The sequence below is a fragment of the Ammodytes marinus genome (assembly GCF_949987685.1).
Source record: "Ammodytes marinus genome assembly, chromosome: 17".
Lineage (NCBI taxonomy): Eukaryota > Metazoa > Chordata > Actinopteri > Uranoscopiformes > Ammodytidae > Ammodytes > Ammodytes marinus.
The window spans coordinates 8,627,543-8,646,578 of record NC_137221.1 but is presented as its reverse complement, the minus strand read 5'-3'; the positions used below and the strand labels follow the sequence as shown (position 1 = coordinate 8,646,578).

The following is a 19,036-nucleotide window of genomic DNA, read 5'->3' as shown; positions in this document are numbered from 1 at the left end:
GTGAATGTGTTTTGCAAATACAAAGTCTGGGTCTGTTTGCATGGTGTGTGTGTGCGTGCGTCCGTGCCAGCATGTTCAAAAGGTCTTGTGCAATAATGCTGAGTGAGGTTCAGTGGTACGTTCTTTTTTGTGTGTGAGTGTTACAGAGCGCTGTGTACAGGTATCTGCATCTACGAGTGCGTGCCAAACCTCTTACAGGTAACTGAGAGACTACGGGCTGAGCCAGTTCAGGCAAGTTCTCGGACACCTTGGCACAGTCGCCAGATCCCAAGCTGGTTTTTCCTGGATATCAGAGAAAGTAACACTGTGGAAAGTTTCTCACAAGCCTTTGGAAGAACAAAATAATCTATGCCCCTGCAAATAGGGAGTGTGCACACACACACTCTGGAGAGAAACAATGAAGAATCAATATTTTATACTGCGGACACCCAGTTATTACAGTGCTGCAGCCCATTACATTTGTTATGTAGTTGAGCCTGGAGACAAATGTTGGACTTAATCCAAATACCCTTTAAGATAAAAAGAATACATTTGACTGACTTTCTTTACAGGGTCACACAATCTAAAATCTAAAATATGATGAAATTCAATGCAAGCGGTTCATATACTGTGAGATCACAAGGAGTCAGCCTTGTGTTATTTTCCCCACCAGATTTTTGGGGAATGGATGGACCTTGGCTTGGCCAGGCTCTATGTGCAAATTGGAAAGACTGAAAGTTTGACATTTAAGGGTAATGTTAGATAAGTAAAGAGACCAAGAGTTCGATGACGAGATCGATACCAGTCTCATGCCATGTCGCTCTATTTGACGCTATAGTTGTCAGCTGTATGAAAACCAAAATCAAGGAAAAAAAAGTTATGGATAAAAAGCTCAAAGTAACACAAATCGACCTTCCAGCAACTTTAAAACTCACTACTGAAAATGTTTTATCCAAGTTTTTCCCGTTAGTTTGTGTATGGATTAAATGGCTTCAGTGGGGCTGAAGGGTGGATTGTGTTACCTTTGGACAGAGCCAGGTGGTATGCTAGGTTAAGCTAACTGATGCTGGATGTAGCTTTGAGTTTAATGGACAAATATAAGAGCAGCATTGATCTTATCGCCTAGCGTTTTGAAAGACAGTGAATAGCATTTTTCTTTCAATTCTTTTTAAACTTTTGATGTGTTCTTCATAAGTACCGTACTTTCCGCACTATAAGCCGCACTGGACAATAAGCTGCAGGTGTTATAATGTTTAATTACCATAAGTAAGAATTTGTGCACAGAGGAGATTGTCGGGAAAGAGATGGCTGCTTGAGGAAGCTCCCATTTATTAACATTTCAACAAACAAGTTGCATATTTGCATAACGTATTCAAGTGTTACCATTTAGTGCAATAGCTACTAGGGATGGACAAGAGTGTTTTCACTACTCGTGTGATCGCTTGCATTCCTCAAGGATCAATCGATTCCTCGTTAAACTTTTTTCAATTTTTAGAACGCAGCGCATCTGTCTGCAGAATAACGGTGCATCGCAATAAAGCCAATAACCTGTGCTTAATGCTTCTTGTCAAACAGTCACAGTTACCATATGATTGTAAGGATTTATTTTCCACAAGTTTAAAACACATTTTCCTAACTGAAAGTAATTAAATAAGCGGGCCACAATTTAAACCGATCGAGTAGGTCTGCGGTGGAGAGAAAAAAAAGAGAGAGAAAAAAAGCATGGGCTGTAGTTGGCTAACAATCAAAATAGACACCATTTAAAATAAGAAGGGCAGCAAATACAATAAAATTATTGTCCTACAATTTAAACACATAGATAGGCTAAATAACTCACCAAAGCAGTAGAAGTAGTAGTTGTATATCCAACCGCGTAATGCTCACTCCGTGACTAATTACCGCAACTAATTCCTCGTTAACGGAATGTTACACCGGTCGGCTTTTGAATCTCAATCCTATATGCCATAATAAAGGCTTCTTAAATGTCGTTTGCTCGAATGTGCCCGAAGTCAGCCTGGCTTCTTTACGTGACTTTCCAAGTTTTCCAGCACCGCATTCAGCTCCGCAGTGCTGTGGAGACCACACACTGGCTGCGCTGCACGGAGGTGGCAGTTATTTGCGGTCGCTGTTTGACACAACGGTTAGTTTATTTAACTTGGATCAAAATATTTAATTTTGTTAAACTTTATTTTATCCGTTTTGTGCCGTTTTGTACACGTATATAACATTTTAAAATAGGGGCGGCCCGCCGGCCGGCCTAAAGGCTACAAACACTAAAAAAAACAAAAAACGATTTTCCTCATCCACCAATCGAGATCATTTGAAACGAGGAGTACTCGAGTACTCGATTACTAACGCCCATCCCTAGTAGCTACAGAACATATACTGTGCTGTGTAATAACAGGGTCGAAAAACGGGGAAAAAGTTGCGGCTTGTAGGCCGAAAAGTACGGTATTTGAATATAAGTACCTGACAAGAAACAAGGTCATACACTTTGCTCAGCTAAGAGGCTGCTGGCTCTTCAGATCCAATAAATGAATCTCATTGAGTAAGTGGATTTCCCAAAACGCCAACAAAACCTCCCTTTAATGCCAATGAAAGGTTATAATTAAACTTTTAATATCATCATCATCCATATTAATTCATTACATTGACGATAATAGGTCAAGAAGTCCTGCTGAGAGTGCTTTGCAGAAATGAATCCAGATCTCAAGATGACTAACCATTTCTACCACGGCAAGCCATTTTCCCCAGGTGACATACATACTGACAGTTTCCAATTGCAAAAAAAATCGAGGAGTGGAAAAAAAAAACAGGTCAAACTTCTCAGAAGCGTCAGCCCTTCCCCTTCTCTCTCACGTGGCCTTGACAGACATGGACAAGGCATCTCCGCCCGACCGTGAAATAGCCACTTGTGTTTTAGCCCCCTAACAAGTCCATTCCTATGTGACTGTCGGCACACGCCATCAGCGCACGCTCCTTGAGGCCTTTTTGTAATCCTGGAGGGACCGGCCCTACGTAGGTCCTGAAGAGCTGATCGATACTATTCAATATGTCCTCGTGCCGTATTAGGCTACAGCTGCTATCTAAACAATGAATGGCTGTACACAGAGGAACCTCCCGTGTACAAATGGGAATCCCATTAAAAAGCAATGGCTCTCGGGGGCTCACGCTGACCTATACCCACTCTGAAATGCAGCAGTTATTCCTTATGCTCCTTCTGATTGACAGCTCCCATCCAGGATGGAAGGCAAAATATGCTGTAACCATGACAACAGCTCATGCTACACCAGCGGCCTTTTGATAAATATCAATCCCGGCACTATGGAATCAGCTACAGATATTGAGAGGTCATTATACACGGCTACAGGACTTCATAATGTATTTACACTCATAGACATAGTGAGGAAGAAGACAGAGGTCCGAGCAACAGCTGTTTTGTTTTGTTGTCGAGACAGACACATGTGCTTTTGAAGTGCAGTTAAAATACCTACGATAACAACAGTGAGTGGCCATTATTCACATCAGAGATACATAGAATACAGTGTGTTTTCTTAATTATCTGCGGACGACATTTCCACGATGAGCTTTTTGCACACGGCACGTCTCCTTTTTTCTTTTCTATTTTTTTAACACTATTTTCAATATATCACATCCAAAAATAGTTCCAAGCAGTGAGATGGAAAGCAGACAAAGCAATAAAGAGTCAGCTGTGAAGAGGGGAGTCAATGATTAAAAAAAAGGCTCTTCTTCTTTTTCCTTATCTGTGATGCCTTTGCCTGCGTCTCTCCGCTCATTAGCAGTAAAGAGTTTCAAGTCAAAGCATCTCTTGGTTCACGGAGCCCTTTTGCATTGCCTGCCACTCCCTTTCCCCTTTGTGCCAGTTTACCATACTGGCACGGTGCTTTCAGGGACGCCTGGGGAATTTCCTTTTTCGCAGCTCTTCCCAGGTTCTGCTACATCTTCTTCGGATTGCTTTTCACAACGATGTCGTTCACTGCAAAGAGGGAAGCCAACTTTACCTAGCGCGATGCCAGGTTCAGTTTTTATTCCCCAAGGTTTATTTTGACAGTGAAGTTCTCTCGGGCAAAGAGAAAAATTGACGAGGCGATATGGACATTTTTACCAGGCGTTGTCGAACACTGCCTACAGTGTCTATGCACAGCATGGGAAAGAGAAAGAGCATTGAAAGCACGCATGGTTGTGTAAAATGTCTCACCCCTTTTTGCGGTTGTGGGAATCGTCTGCCAGGAGATCAGAAGGAAGAATAAGGGAAGGGAAGGGGAGGTGTAGAGTAGTGGTTCATGTACAGTCATTATGCTGCAACTACTGAAAAGTCCTTAGTAGGCCAGAACCAAGCTCAGCACTGCACAAGAGCACTCATGGGAGAAAACACACATTGAAGTGCTACGGTGAAGGCGCTAACATTATGCACGTACAGCCTGAGAGACTGTGTTTGAATGGGAAAGTGGATTACAGGTGTCACCTTTTTACTGTAAGGATAAGTTCCCTAAAAGCAAATGGAGCACACACACCCACACGAAACTATCCTCCACAAAGCAATGGTTCAGAGATTACTGCTTATTCGAGTTTAAGTCCTTTTTTGGAAATCCAGTTGAACCAGTGTTGATTTCTGGGTAAATGATCGTTGGGTAGGGCTTGGCGAGGGAAGTGAAGCGTTCGCTGAGAGGAGTGTAAGAGTTATAAGGGGAATAGTATGCGGAGGTCTGTGTCGGAGGTTTGGCTGCAAAAGGTCAGAAATGACTGGAGGATGGGACGCCTGTAATGGAAACTATTGGTCATATTCCAGGAAGCTGTGAGGAATTGTTTGGACAGCGAGCAAATGGCAAGTCAGAACTGGTGGGAGCTTCCCAGGAGTGGCTGGGAAAGAAGGCGTGATATTTTTTCAGATCGTTTTTTTTTTTTGGAGGAGGAGGAGGAGGAGGACAGAGACCAAAGCTGTTGAGACGAAGGCGAGCTGTGTTTGTTTCACGAAGAAGAAGTCACGTGTTGGGTGGATGTTTGGCTGTCCGTGTGTCCTTCTGTGTGACTTCTGTAGTCCTGCTCCGTCAGGCCAGGGCTATGGTGAAGACGGAGTGCACTCCAGAGAGGCTGCAGAAAACAGAAAGACAAGACAGAAAAGAATGGAAAAAGTTAACGAGAGAAAAATAACAGAAAAGAGGGTTGGGTGTATGGGTGTGGGTGTGTGCGTGTGTGGGTGAAACAAAGACAGATAAAGCGCTCCCGTTGGAAAGGGTAAAATAGAGAAACATCAGCCAAAAAACGGAGGCGCTAAAAGAGAAACAATGAAGACCATCATAGGAAAAACAGGGACGGTTCAGAATGAAACCGAGCGCTGTGACGTAGATGAGAGGAAATTAAGAAGTTGAGATCAAACGAAAAAAAAAAAATGAAAAAAATAAACTAGAGAAAAGGCCGAGATAACAAGCACGGGCACAGTGAGGCATAAAAATGGATCAGGGGGATGGAATTAGAAAAAAAAAACAGAAGAAAAGAGGGAGAGAGGGAAGGAGATAAGAGAGACAGGATAAAAGAGAGAAAGAGGGGAATGACGAGTAAAAAGAGGGGAGACATAATTATAAAATGGCACGAAAAAAAATCAATGCAGTGAGCGTCATTGTGCTTGCAGGCGCCGTACAAAAAGGGAGGGGGGGAGCAGCAGCGTGTCCATCAAATGCACCAGCACATGTCAGTGTCACACACACACACACACACACACACACACACACACACACACACACACACACACACACACACACACACACACACACACACACACACACACACACACACACACACACACACACACACACACACACACACACACACACACACACACACACACACACACACACACACACACACACACACACACACACACGAGAAGCGTTTCAAATGCAGAGTGAGGACAAGGAAGATGAGTCAGGCAGATGAAGCGGAGAGAGACAAGTGACATTTAGAGCTCAGCTGGAGCATGTGATGACAAGGCACAAAGACACATGGCAGCCACGATTACGAAAACAGCTTTTTGTGTGTGTGTGTGTGTGTGTGTGTGTGTGTGTGTGTGTGTGTGTGTGTATGTCTGTGTGCGGCCGCATGGCTTGGTGCAGAGATGTAGATTAATGATTTTGTTCATTACTTTATTCACAGTCTACTCACAAACTCAGGGCACGCAGCCAACTAAGAATGGAAAAGTCATGGGAATATTCTAAAACTTGGCGATATAGTAAAAAGAAATGTGCAAGAAGTGGTGGAAGAAGTGTTCAGCTCCAATACTTAAATGCCATGATGTAAAGCATCAAATGGAAAAAGTAGATACAGCACCTTTGTAAAATTACTTGGTGACATCTCACACACACACACACACACACACACACACACACACACACACACACACACACACACACACACACACACACACACACACACACACACACACACACACACACACACACACACACACACACACACACACACACACACACACACACACACACACACACACACACACACACACACTTCAACCACATAATATTCATCATCATTGTTGGCAACCATTGCAATGCATCACGCCATTTATTTTCAATAAGATGTTAACACCACATCAGCCCACACACACACACATGCACAAACTAAACACACTCATAACTGGCTCCCTGTTAATAGTGCCAGCCAGGGCTTATCAGTGCAGTGGGACCACACACACTACAAAAGGATGAAATTCATTACAGTCGTAGGAGGGCCTTGACAAGCTGTCAGCATGTTCGGATGATTCTTTAAATCCCCCTTCCCTCTCTGTCTCTGGACAATGGTGAGAATAGTCAGAGCTCAGCTATCTGGTTCCACACACACACACACACACACACACACACACACACACACACACACACACGATAACGTCTCTTGGTTTACATCTTAATTTATAAGGACAGTTTGCCGACAGACAAACGGCTATGTTTGCGCCATCATACAAATGCAGAAAACGCAGTTCCGCCACTTAATTTTCATGGATGGTTCCCAGTTACTCTCTCCGTCACACACACACACACACACACACACACACACACACACACACACACACACACACACACACACACACACACACACACACACACACACACACACACACACACACACACACACACACACACACACACACACACACACACACACACACACACACACACACACACACACACACACACACACACTTCTGAATAGAGAGCAGGGCCTAGAGGTACAGTTCAATGACATATAGGCCCTACTATATTTTCAATTTATATGGTTGTCACCATGCTTCTCTTGGCTGCCACTGTACACAGGCAAACCCTTTCTCACACACACAAACACACACACCATCTACATCCTAATATAAAGCATAGTTTGCCGTTATAGCTGCTGTTACAGCCATTGGAAAAACATTTACGGATGGTGAAAGAGATTATCGTTGCCATAAAGCCATGCAAAACAATAAAACTCAGGATTCCATCACAACCTTTATGTGGGCATATTTTGCAATCTTGTTGAATAGTTAAGTAGCAGTGAAAAAAAAAAAGGAAAATCATCATCTTTCAGCCAGCGCTGTTTCAGTCTTCAAGGACAGAACAGGGCAAATTACTCTGAAAAATCTTTTCTTTAACATAATTACTATAATCTGCCAAACGTAAATTAAACAGACCAGCGTTTGAATGCCTCCCTGACACGAGGGTTGAGTGCGAGAGCTCAGCGTTTGATGGAGAATTACAATTCTGGCATGTTTCTGTGGTGTGTGTGTGTGTGTGTGTGTGTGTGTGTGTGTGTGTGTGTGTGTGTTTGTGTGTGTGTGTGTGTGTGCGCGCGTATGTGTGTATGTGAAACTGAGGCAGAGAACACTTGGGTTTGTCTGCAGTTATTAAACCAACAAATTACAAGGCCCACTCATCACTTATGGGTTCCAAACAAAGGGAGAGTTTATCTATTATTAATGTACTGTTCCGCAGTGTAATTCACACATGGATTCTGTCTCATGCCCAAAACGTTCACACATGAATGCTTGCGCGCACACACACACACAAACACACGCACGAAAACACACACACACACACACACACACACACACACACACACACACACGCACACACACACACGCACAAAGCTCTAGTATAGCCTGCAGTAGCTCAGCCTCCCGTGCCACCGGTACCAATGATGAATGGGATTTGCGAGTATTAACAGATGAGCAGCCTTTCAGAGACAGGTAGTAAAATGTCTGGGTCATCAAAATCTCTCACTCCCTCTTTCTGCCATGCTTCACTCCTGTCTCCATATCTCTCTCTCTCTCCCCCCCCCCCCTGTTCTCTCTCCATGGCTCTCGCCCATGCATTTGTAATCAGACCTGTCTTGCTTGTTTAATCCGAGCACACCTCAGCATGCAGCCGCTTGTGCCACCTCTCTGCTGTGTGCCCTGTCTCCTAGCAAAAAAAACGTGTACAAAGGCAGATTTTGCACTAATTCTGTCCATCCGGCTTTAGAGTATCAGTTCTATGGAAGGCTGGATCCAGGCTTTACCCGGTGTGGTGTCCCTGACAGGTGTGTTTTTAAAAGATAAGATGTGCTAGTTTTTCCTTTTAGTCAACAAACCACATGAAAAACACCCACAATATAAGTATACGTATTTCTGATTCTGATACTGAAAAGAACATGATGCTAACACGTATTGTTGTGTAGCCAAAGCCTGTTAAGCCTCATTACTTTTGTGCCATTGATCTCTGTTCTCACCATATGCAAATCTGCAAATGAATAACAACACTAAGAAACTAGTCATGCAACATAGGAGTTAGAAGAAAAAGTCCAGCAAATGAACTATTTACACCTGTATGAGTAACCTTTGCTAAAGATTAAACATTAAAAAAATCAAGCTATATATTTTTGTGCTGCAGACAATTTAGTGAGATCGGAAAGTATTGTGCGAAAGGACTAACACATTGGTTTTTGGTCATTTCATAGGATTTCTTGACATGAAGAACTATTTCATTGATTGAATACTTTTTGAAAATACATTAAAGGAGCACTGAAGTGGCTCAGTGGGGTGTTATATTGAGTTATCTTGTCACAGCCGAAGAACTGAAGATGAGACAGAGATGAATGACGATCAATACATCCTGATTACGATTGGTTTTCGAAACCAGGATGCGGCCGATAAATAATCAATTTTAATGAACAAGCCTCAACGCCATTCATCACCAACAACAAGGGAAGAATGTAGATGATCAAATCAATGAGCCGAAACCCCCCTCTTTAGATCAGTGGTTCTCAAACGTGTGGGCTAGTGATCCTTTAGAATAAAGCATTTAACCACTTATCACAGGTGATGGACAGATTTCTTCCTTCTTATATTGTTCCATTTGTAGATTTGTCAGAGGAGAAAAAATACTCAAGAAGAAAACTTTTATTCCATTTGAAAGATTTCAAATTTTTGAGGGCGTTAGTTTTCCGAAGCAAAGTTTTGAAAGTCCTTGCTTTTCTAGGCAATCAAAGTAGGATTACTGTTAAAGTACATATTGCTGTAAGCCAAAAAACAATATGGTAGGGACGGTTAGCGCTAGGGAACTAAAGACTTTTATAATGTCATTGCTATGGCTGCAGTTAATAAAAAGGTTAATACTGACTGCAGGCTACTTCATTTAGAGATACTGGACTGGATGTAAATATGCAAAGTCAGCCAAGGTGAAGTGGTATTTGGCATCAGCCCCGTCATTAGAAACTGCAATAAAAGGCAAGAACTAGAACACACATGTAATCACTTATTACATGACCTACAAAAAACAATCTGCTGGAGTCATTGGTAAATGATGATGGTCGCTGAAGGGCCAACGTGTATAACAATCTGCCAAACACCACACGTTATGTGGTTCAATAATTAGATGCCTCTGTGACTCACACTCTTATAAAACTAGCGTAAACATGGCTGTTGTCTGGGCTATGATGACTTACCAACAGGCCATAATGAGGAAAGCTCTTTGCGCTAATAGGAGAACGCATGTTATTTATTTATATATTGATCTATGTCAAGTCCACAATCCGTCCCGTTGAAAGGCAGAGGGTTGTAGACAGAGAGGTCGTTGAATCCAGACAACACATCCACCACAGGCTGGCGTAATTCATTTAAGTTGAAGGTTTAGACAAGTTAGGAAGGGGCAACGTATACGTAGGCCTATACACACATGCAGATCTGTGCTTACGTGCCGATACATAGTGTATTTATAGTTGTAGACTTCTGAGCCTCTGCGGGTGTTCTAATACAGTTTAGAGAGCCGCTTCTCCCAGTGTGTGTGTGTGTGTGTGTGTGTTCAAAATAGGTCATCATATTCTGCGACTCTGAGCATGCACGCCTGCTTCTTTTCCTGCCCTGATTTTAACAACATAAACAACCCCCGCCCACCATCTCTCCCGCTTTCAATCTATTTCTTTAAAGCAGAGCTGCTCATCGGTGTGACCCAGTGAGGATAAGTAAATAAGTCTATTTTATGCAGAGCAAGAGTCGGAGGAATGGTAGTTCTCAAAGTGCTTGTATTTTTGGTATTCTAACTTGTGTCATGTTGGATTTGTTTTGTTACTGTGCCTTTTCCAGTGAAACCTGCCACCACCAACACATAGTCTGATGCAAGCACACGCACACACACACACGCTCATTGGGGGAACTGTCAAAGTGAGCTCAGTGCCATTTCTTCACCGTGCTGCTCAATCATGGAGGAGATCCCTCCTCACACAGAGATCGCAATGCAAAACAGGAATCAAGTGGAACAGTAAAAAACAAGACCCTGATTTACTCCAGCGTGCATGCTGATGTCTGCAAGTATATTTGTATGCAAGCCTTACGCGGGTTAAAGCTTGGCTAACTACATGTATCAAAACGTTTGCTCGCTAGTTAATAATATAGATGAATTAATCAAATTTACCCCCCCCCCCACACACACACACATGCTTTTGATCTGTTTTTAATTCAATACATTTATTCTGACATTGTTGCTGTTTCTTTAAATATGTATGTATAATTTTAGTAGTTTGTATACTTTTTAGGTTGTCTTATAGTTTTTTTTTTCTGTTTGTTTTTTTGATATTCGTTATGAAGTTTCTAAACTGATTTAGGTGGAGGCTCCAAATAATCCCACAGGGTTTTTTTCTGTCTGTCGCTGCACTGTATTAGTTTGCTTTCTTTGTTGTTCTGTACATTTAAAAAAACATTTTTTAAAGATTATTTTTTTGGCATTTCCAAGCTTTATTGGATATTACAGAGTTGAAATGGGGAGACAGAGAGATGACCTGCAGTAAAGGTCCACGGGTCGGATTTGAACCCGCGACCACTGCAACAAAAGCCGGAGTCAATATGGTACGCGCTCCATCCACTACGCCACCGGAGCGCCCCAACATTTAACATTTTGAATACATTTAATAAAAACATCAACTAAAAAGACATGATAGAGAAGAACACCTGAAGTCATGCTCACACGGCGCTTATAAGAGAACTGTGCGCTCTCAGGTTCCTGCTGACACTGAAAAACTAACGGGACACAGTTGAGGTCTTGGCTACGCCGTCATTAACCTTGTGAAACCTCAGCCTGCGCCTCTGATTAACGACATCCCATTAAGAGCTATTAACCGGCAGCAAAGGAGGGTCTCCTCTCTTGTACCTAAACAGCACAACACTGCCAAGTAACTGTGGCCTCCTAGAGAAACTGTTCCTTGGGCCTCACAACATTCTCCCACAGGGACCTGAGAATATAAAAAAGAAAATTCCAGCTTTAAAGATTATACATCCGCTAGGAAAAAGATTTGTTTGCAAGTTGCAGGAGAATGACCCGCCGTGGCCTAATATCCTCTGACTGCTGCTTCTCTGCGTGCCACTTACATGTTTCCCCCTCCCTGTCTTGTCCAAAGGTCTGTTATTGTTTATTACAATAGACCTCATTGGAGTCCCCATGGAAGGGCTCAGTGATAAGAAAAATAGCCCGGCACAGAAAGGGAGGCTTTTACCATATGAAAGGCAGAGGAGAAAGGAGAGAGGAGAGAGGAAAATAACGAAAAAGAGGTGGATGGAAAAAAGGGAGACAGAGGTGCTGCGACGGGGAGTGGAGGATGTATACTGTGTGTGTGTGTGTGTGTGTGTGTGTGTGTGTGTGTGTGTGTGTGTGTGTGAGAGAGAGGGGGGAACAAGGAGAGAGGGAAGAGAGACAGGGGCAGGCGGGAGTGGGAGATAAAGGCAGAGCTGTATTCCCAGATGGGGCTGCTGTGTGTTGGCTCTTCGCAGCTCCTGCTCCGAGGATTACTGCATTTACACTTCGGCTTAAAAATAGACCCGTGATAATTTATTTAGCTCGAGCACGCCATCCACTATTGTGTTCCCAGAGAATAGTTTCTCCCCCCCACCCCCTGAGTCTCTAGAAGATTCTTTTCTCACTTATTCCCCCTATATTTTAGCTGTGATATCCTTTTCCTTCTCTGCATCTCTTTCTCTTAAATCTCCCAAAGAAACTCACAATCTCTCTTTAAAAAAGATCATGAATAAACACATGGCTGTGTTTACCTGCACCAACCTGGCTGCTGATTATATTCCTGTTATAATCTGAATTGTGCTACTTAATTGGTTACACTGACCTCTCATACCAGTTGCCTCAGATCAATCAATCAATCAATCAATCAATCTAGATGCATGAATTGTCAAAGGTGGGTCTAACCTGTATTTTAATAATTCATTCCTTTAACTGATGGCCTTCTCAAAGCCAGCCGTTTGAATACATGCATGCAAATATCACTTTTGCCTTTCTCGTGTGACTCACTTCCACACTCTTCCATTGATATTGACATGGCCATGACCATGACTACACATCTGTTTGATTATGAATACTATTTCAATGAAAAGAACAGTGAAGTTAAGAAGAAACAGCATTACAGAGAAAAAGCCCTCAAGAGCCAGTACCAGAGCAGCTGTCATGATGCACGGCCACAATAGCTCCTATTATTATGTATTATTATGTATTAATCACATGACCATAAGCCACCATCAACAGTAATATCTCCATAATCATCATTATCAATCGTCAGAATACTTCATAACGCAAAACTTTACAAAGTGCTACACTGCTAAGGATAACATTGAACAAACTATTGTCCCTCAATTAAATAAGAATAACATAATTGAACAAGTAGATGGAATTATTTAAAAATTGACCCTATACGCTTTTGATTGCTCTGCGGTCTGATGAACAATCTTTTACTATTCATTTATTATCTATTAACCTTAAACGAGTAATGTTTTATTATTAATATCAAATCCACTGCACAACTCGCTGTAGAAATGGCCTGAAGCATGTGCAAGGTGTGGACCTTCTTTCTTTTACACATAGCCGTTTACATTTAGGTTGTGAGGTATGCACAGTTTTTTGAACATTCATATATCAGACCCCTTGTTTCCCCAATACCATAACCCAGCTTACTCCAACCGTGCTACGACATAGAGATGTGAAGTTATTTGTGAATCCGCAGGGTAACCAAAGCCACCAGAGTGAAATTAGCCTCACCGCAACCCCTCTCCTGGTTGTATGACAAGCTCCTAAGCGTATGATAAACCGCTCAAGTGAAGAAAAAGCAAGTCTATTACCGCGCCGCTATCCCATTTGCCCTTGGGATATGCTTGTTGAGTGTACTTTGAGCGTACTCCAACGGAAACTGTCCCCCCCCCTCTCAAGTCGCCCGGCTGATACGGAAGGCGAACCTATTAAAGACTGGAACAGGGCATGTTCAAAGTCAACAGCACTTAAACATAAGATATGAGCGGCCTTCAAACGGAGCGGGTGAGAGACAAAAAAAAGGCACGGTTGCTATTTTGGAGTGTCTCGGTAGTCGGGGGTTAAAGGGGGATCATCAGTCTTTTTTCATGGCACGGCGAATCTCATTTCCCGGGCGAAATGTGATGACTCGACAGCGGGGAGGACAGTAGTGATGCAGGCGGCGGGCGCAAGGGGGAAAGCGGGGGCTCACAATAAAGGAAGGGGTTTGCAATGTACAAAACTCAGCGTTTTTTTTTTTTTCTCTCTCTTTGCCGTCTCTCTCACTCTGTCTCACTTTACGTGTCTCCCGCAACAGCAAACCTCTGAGAGCAAGTTGGGGGCGAATAATGATGACCTCACACAGAGCCATGACTCACAAGCCCTGACAACTTACTATTTACCTTTGGCGAGTGTAGTAATGGGAACTCTTTTCTCTCTATCAGGTTTCTGCTTTCATGGCCAACTGTGAGCAGTTATGTGGTGTAGAAGGCGGCACTGCATGGTGCCCGTTCTGTCCAAAAGACCAAATCATTCATCACAAAGTTAGGAGGCAGATATGCTTTCAAGAGCCACCGCATGATTTGTTAGACCAAAACAAGTTGTTTTAGTTTAGTGTACACTCATGTCAATCTTACAGTTACAGTTGAAAAACCTGTCAAGCTTTTCCTTTTCATGTGCAGTTGACAATAACTGTAGCATTGTTACCACCATGAATTAAAAGGAGAACTATGCAGTGTTTGTTTATTCAGTTAATAAAATAAACTTTAGAAAATGTTCACTTCTCTGACACACACACACACACACACACACACACACACACACACACACACACACACACACACACACACACACACACACACACACACACACACACACACACACACACACACACACACACACACACACACACACACACACACACACACACACACACACACACACACACACACACACACACAGGGCTGCAACTAACGATTATTTTGATAATCGATTAACACTAGAACCGCCACGGGGTCAATTTGACCCGTGGCGGTTTTTCAACTGCCCATAACTATACTTTTACGAAATATTGAAGCCCCCAACTCTTTGACTTTTCCTAAAATTGTGTTGTGATGCTCTCCCTATGGTTAAATAAAGTCACAATTAAACTGGATTAAAAAAACAGGCATTTATACCTAGAACCGCCACACTGGGTCAATTTGACCCGCACAGGAAAATTAAATATTTTCGAGCAGGTTGCTAGGCAACGGCATTGTTTGGGGTCCGCGATCTGACAACTGTACGTGCAGTCATTCATAAACACTTACAATAAATTAGAGATGAAGATAAATACCTAACAACATTAGAATTAGGCTACTAAGTGAAATGAGTGATGCCAGTCTGATAGCGAGAGATCAGAACTGAGCGCTGTCTTCCACACACCGTGGCTCGCAGCTCAACTGACAGACAGCTGAGTGCTGTCTGTGAGCCGGACAGAGAGCGACGGAGGGATCTTCCGCCTCAAAACATGTCAACGTGGGGAAAAATGAATGAATAATCAATTAGAGCTTACCTAAAAATAAGTTTGCCATGTTACTGTTTATTGTATTTAGGATTTTAGCTCATTTGGGCGCTGTTTTGACCTTCTGTTTTCACTACTATACTTGCGATATTATATCTACTTTCAGTTTCATTACTGAGTCGCCACGAAACGTGATTAGTGTTCTTAAAGATACTTAGATTATAAAACAAGAGGTCCAAAACACAGATGATTATTAAACAAACTAATTTATGACTTTATACCACACTAGAAATGCACGGGTCAATTTGACCCGCCTGGCGGTTCTAGGTATAAATAGAATGCTGGCGGTTCTAGTGTTAATCTGTCGATTATTTTCTCGATTAATCGATTATTAATCGATTAGTGTTTTGGTCCGTAAAATGTCAGAAAATGTGAAAAATGTTGATCAATTTTCCAAAGCCCATGTTGACGTCCTCAAATGTATTGTCCAAAACACACAGATATTTCAGTTTACTGTCATAATAGGATTAAAGAAACCAGAACATATTCACATTTGAAAAGCTGAAATCAGGGAATTTGGAAATTTTTTATTAAAAAATTACTCAAAACGATTAATCGATTATCAAAATAGTTGCCGATTATTTTAATAATCGATTAATAATCGATTTGTCGATTAATCGTTGCAGCTCTACACACACACACACACACACACACACACACACACACACACACAATGTTAAATAGTACACCTTTAAGGGATTATTAAAACATTGCATGTCCCCTTGATTGACAGAAGCAGACAAAGGAATAATTCTCATTTTCATCCAGCAACACATGGATTTTTCCTTGACCTTGATATTATAGAACAGTTAGGACTGTGAGAAGATAGCTAGTTAGCAAATAACCGCAGCTTATGTTTGAGCAGATAAACGCACGCTTTAATCAGTTCTTTACAATTCTGCTCTTGTGTTGTTGGTTTTGTGAAAGACATGACCATCCAACATATTGCGTATCGATCTTACCATGACCCTTATGCACACCGCTTCAATGTGTGGACAAACTCAAAGCTTTTAAAGGGCCAGCCGGGGGCCTAGTATTTGTTGCATCATTATAATAGGACAATTACTATTTGGACGAGTTTCCAAGGCCAAGTTGCACAAGTTGTTGCAATAGAAGAATTGTAAAAAATTGGAGAACAAGGGGGGCAGGAAAGGAAGGGGTGGATATTGCCTTCTCATGAGGGGAAGCTCTGAAATCGGTGTGCTGCTAAACTTGGTTCATCACTGTTGGCGGACTGACTCATTTGAAACTAATGAAGGATTTTTCATTGTTATGTTGATAGGAATAAACATACAGTACATTCAGAAAAGTTAAGAAAAACTATTTGAAAAATTCCTTCCTTCCAGCATTGGAAGCACATTTTGTAGTTTAACCGTCTTGATTTAATGTGATGGCAAACCTTTACAGTTGCAAGCGCTGTCATTTTTATAAAACAATCAATTGACTTGTGCAGAATTACCATAAGCAAACTGCTGAGGAAGAAAACCGGAGACATTATTTCTTTGCGTTTTCCTCAATTTCCATTTAATCTGACTCATGAATCCGTTCTGTCCCTGAAGGCACCATTGCCACTGATGGCATCATTATCCTCTTTCACACAGTGACAACTTAGAAAACGCAGCTTTCAACATTAGGATGCAGTTGGCAAAGGTGCGGTATTGAAAACATATATATTCTCATCTCAATTTTACCCATGTAAAGAGATGCATTAAAGGCGGGATTCAGCCATTACAATTGTCTTTGGGGAGACTGTGTATACTCAGCAGATAAAACTGGGTGGAAGTGCAAAGCATTTCTCTCAGCGACAAACCCAACCAAAAGAAAAATAACATTTAATTTTCCTCTCTGCTGAAAACTTTTGAAAACACTTTAATCCCCCTTGAGTGGCTCTGGCATTTTGAGTTTATACTAATTTGCTTGTCTGTTAATTAAATAAGAATTTAATTCTACAAACAATTGGTTCTGCCGGTGCGTTTAAGCTAGTTAAAGTATTTGTGAGTGTGGCTTTGAGTGTAGAAGTGCTCCTGTGAATGTGTACTATATGTGCCTATGTTCAGAATTTTGGCACTAACTCAACCACCTTATCTACTTGGCCTTTTCCACATACTTCCCACGATGCCTTCGAATGATGAAGGGGGAGTGCAATACAGATAATGATAGCAACAGCCATGGTAACTGCAACAGAGTCGGTATCTCCAGGCAAAATAGGGGAAGATTTATTTTCCTTACAAAGTGGACCCGATTTCGTATAGCTGCAGTGCTACAAGACATTTTCTATTGTTGGTTCCGAAAATAAAAGTCTGTGCCGTCTTGTCGAGTTTCCCCATACAATATCTGAATGTCAGCACATAATGCTGAGTCGACAAAAATGCCTTTATGGATGCTGCACTGATCAATATGTTGCATCTGAAATAATAATTAATAATGCATATTTTTTAAAAGGGGCCATTTTTAGTGATACACCAACACCATGTATCAATTGACTCTGCGGGAGGGAGCGTTTCAACACCTTTCAGCTCATTCTCTTGGTTTTAGGGACAGGCACATTACTTATTTAGTCCACTCTATCTGACTTTTGTAAAAAAATAAAAATTGTCTTGTGTAATTCATCAGAATCGAACACAGCCTACTGCATTTAACATGAGGTTGCTTCATTTATATTGGGGTTTTCAGGTATAAGACATGTTATGATACAAATGAGAACTACAATTTAGCATGATTTTCATTCCACTTTTTATTATAAAATTTCCCTGCTCTGTTGATTTTAAATTTGTGTTAAAATCTACTTGTCCCTTGTGTTAAGTTTTACCTTGCATAGAGTGACAGGCAGTGTACAGTTTTTCCGAGTGCTGACACAGAATATCTTCACACCAGTCCCTTCACACACTCGCTGGTTTAAACTAAATCAGCCAGAAGTGATGGAGCATTCTTTGCACTTGGCCTGCCGTATAGCATTACACCTGTATTCACTAGCTGGAGGCCTAAAGACATGACGGGGCTCCCAGCAGGATCATACCTGTTGCCTTGACACCACATCGCCCTTGAGCTAGAAATCATAACCTCAGCACAGCACACAGTGGAGTGTGTGTCGCATCAACCTGGCTGTGTGTACATGGATATAATGTTAGTGTCAGGGTGTGCAGCTCCCAGTGGATATAGACGGGGCCATTTGCAGGCAATGGAGGAGCGATATGATGAATATTAATCGTCATATGTGCTGTAGATCCGGGGGAGATACTCCCGAGACGGTAGCAAAGAATTACCCAGGGGGGGAATCTACTTTATACATTCATCAGCCATCAATACTTCCATATCTACTGCTGCAACAGAGGCGCCTTGTCCCTGCTTGCCCTCCAGTCAGAACACAGTAGTCAGAGCTCTATGTGTTGTGTTTAAATTATACGCACATGACATCGTGTGTGACAACAGTGTTCCCACTGTGCGACAAGATAGCAATGCTCCATGTTGTGTGTGTATGTGTGTGTTTCTTCGCGGGTATAACACTCTCTGGCAGCCTATACCTGTAGGTTTATAATACGTCTGGGTCAACACACATTGGGAGCACAGAGGGAGGTTAATGTGAAGCAGATAGTGTGTCTGCCTCGCCGCTGGCAAGCCTCAGCATTGTTTGCCCGACACATTAGGCACGCAGTCGGTAAACGACGCTAGCTCA

At 42.1% G+C, this 19,036-nt stretch overlaps 1 protein-coding gene across 1 annotated transcript in view; it reads right to left on the bottom strand.

Annotated features, from left to right (window-relative positions):
• Positions 1-2,533: 2,533 nt before the first annotated feature.
• samd12 (sterile alpha motif domain containing 12) overlaps positions 2,534-19,036 on the bottom strand; it is a gene marked incomplete at its 5' end in the record, with an annotated part of 85,694 nt that continues 69,191 nt past the window's right edge. The window contains one exon of the mRNA XM_080045244.1: positions 2,534-5,091. Coding sequence (XP_079901370.1) covers positions 5,060-5,091 — 32 coding nt within the window. The 3' untranslated portion in view covers positions 2,534-5,059. The remainder of the gene's footprint in view (positions 5,092-19,036) is intronic.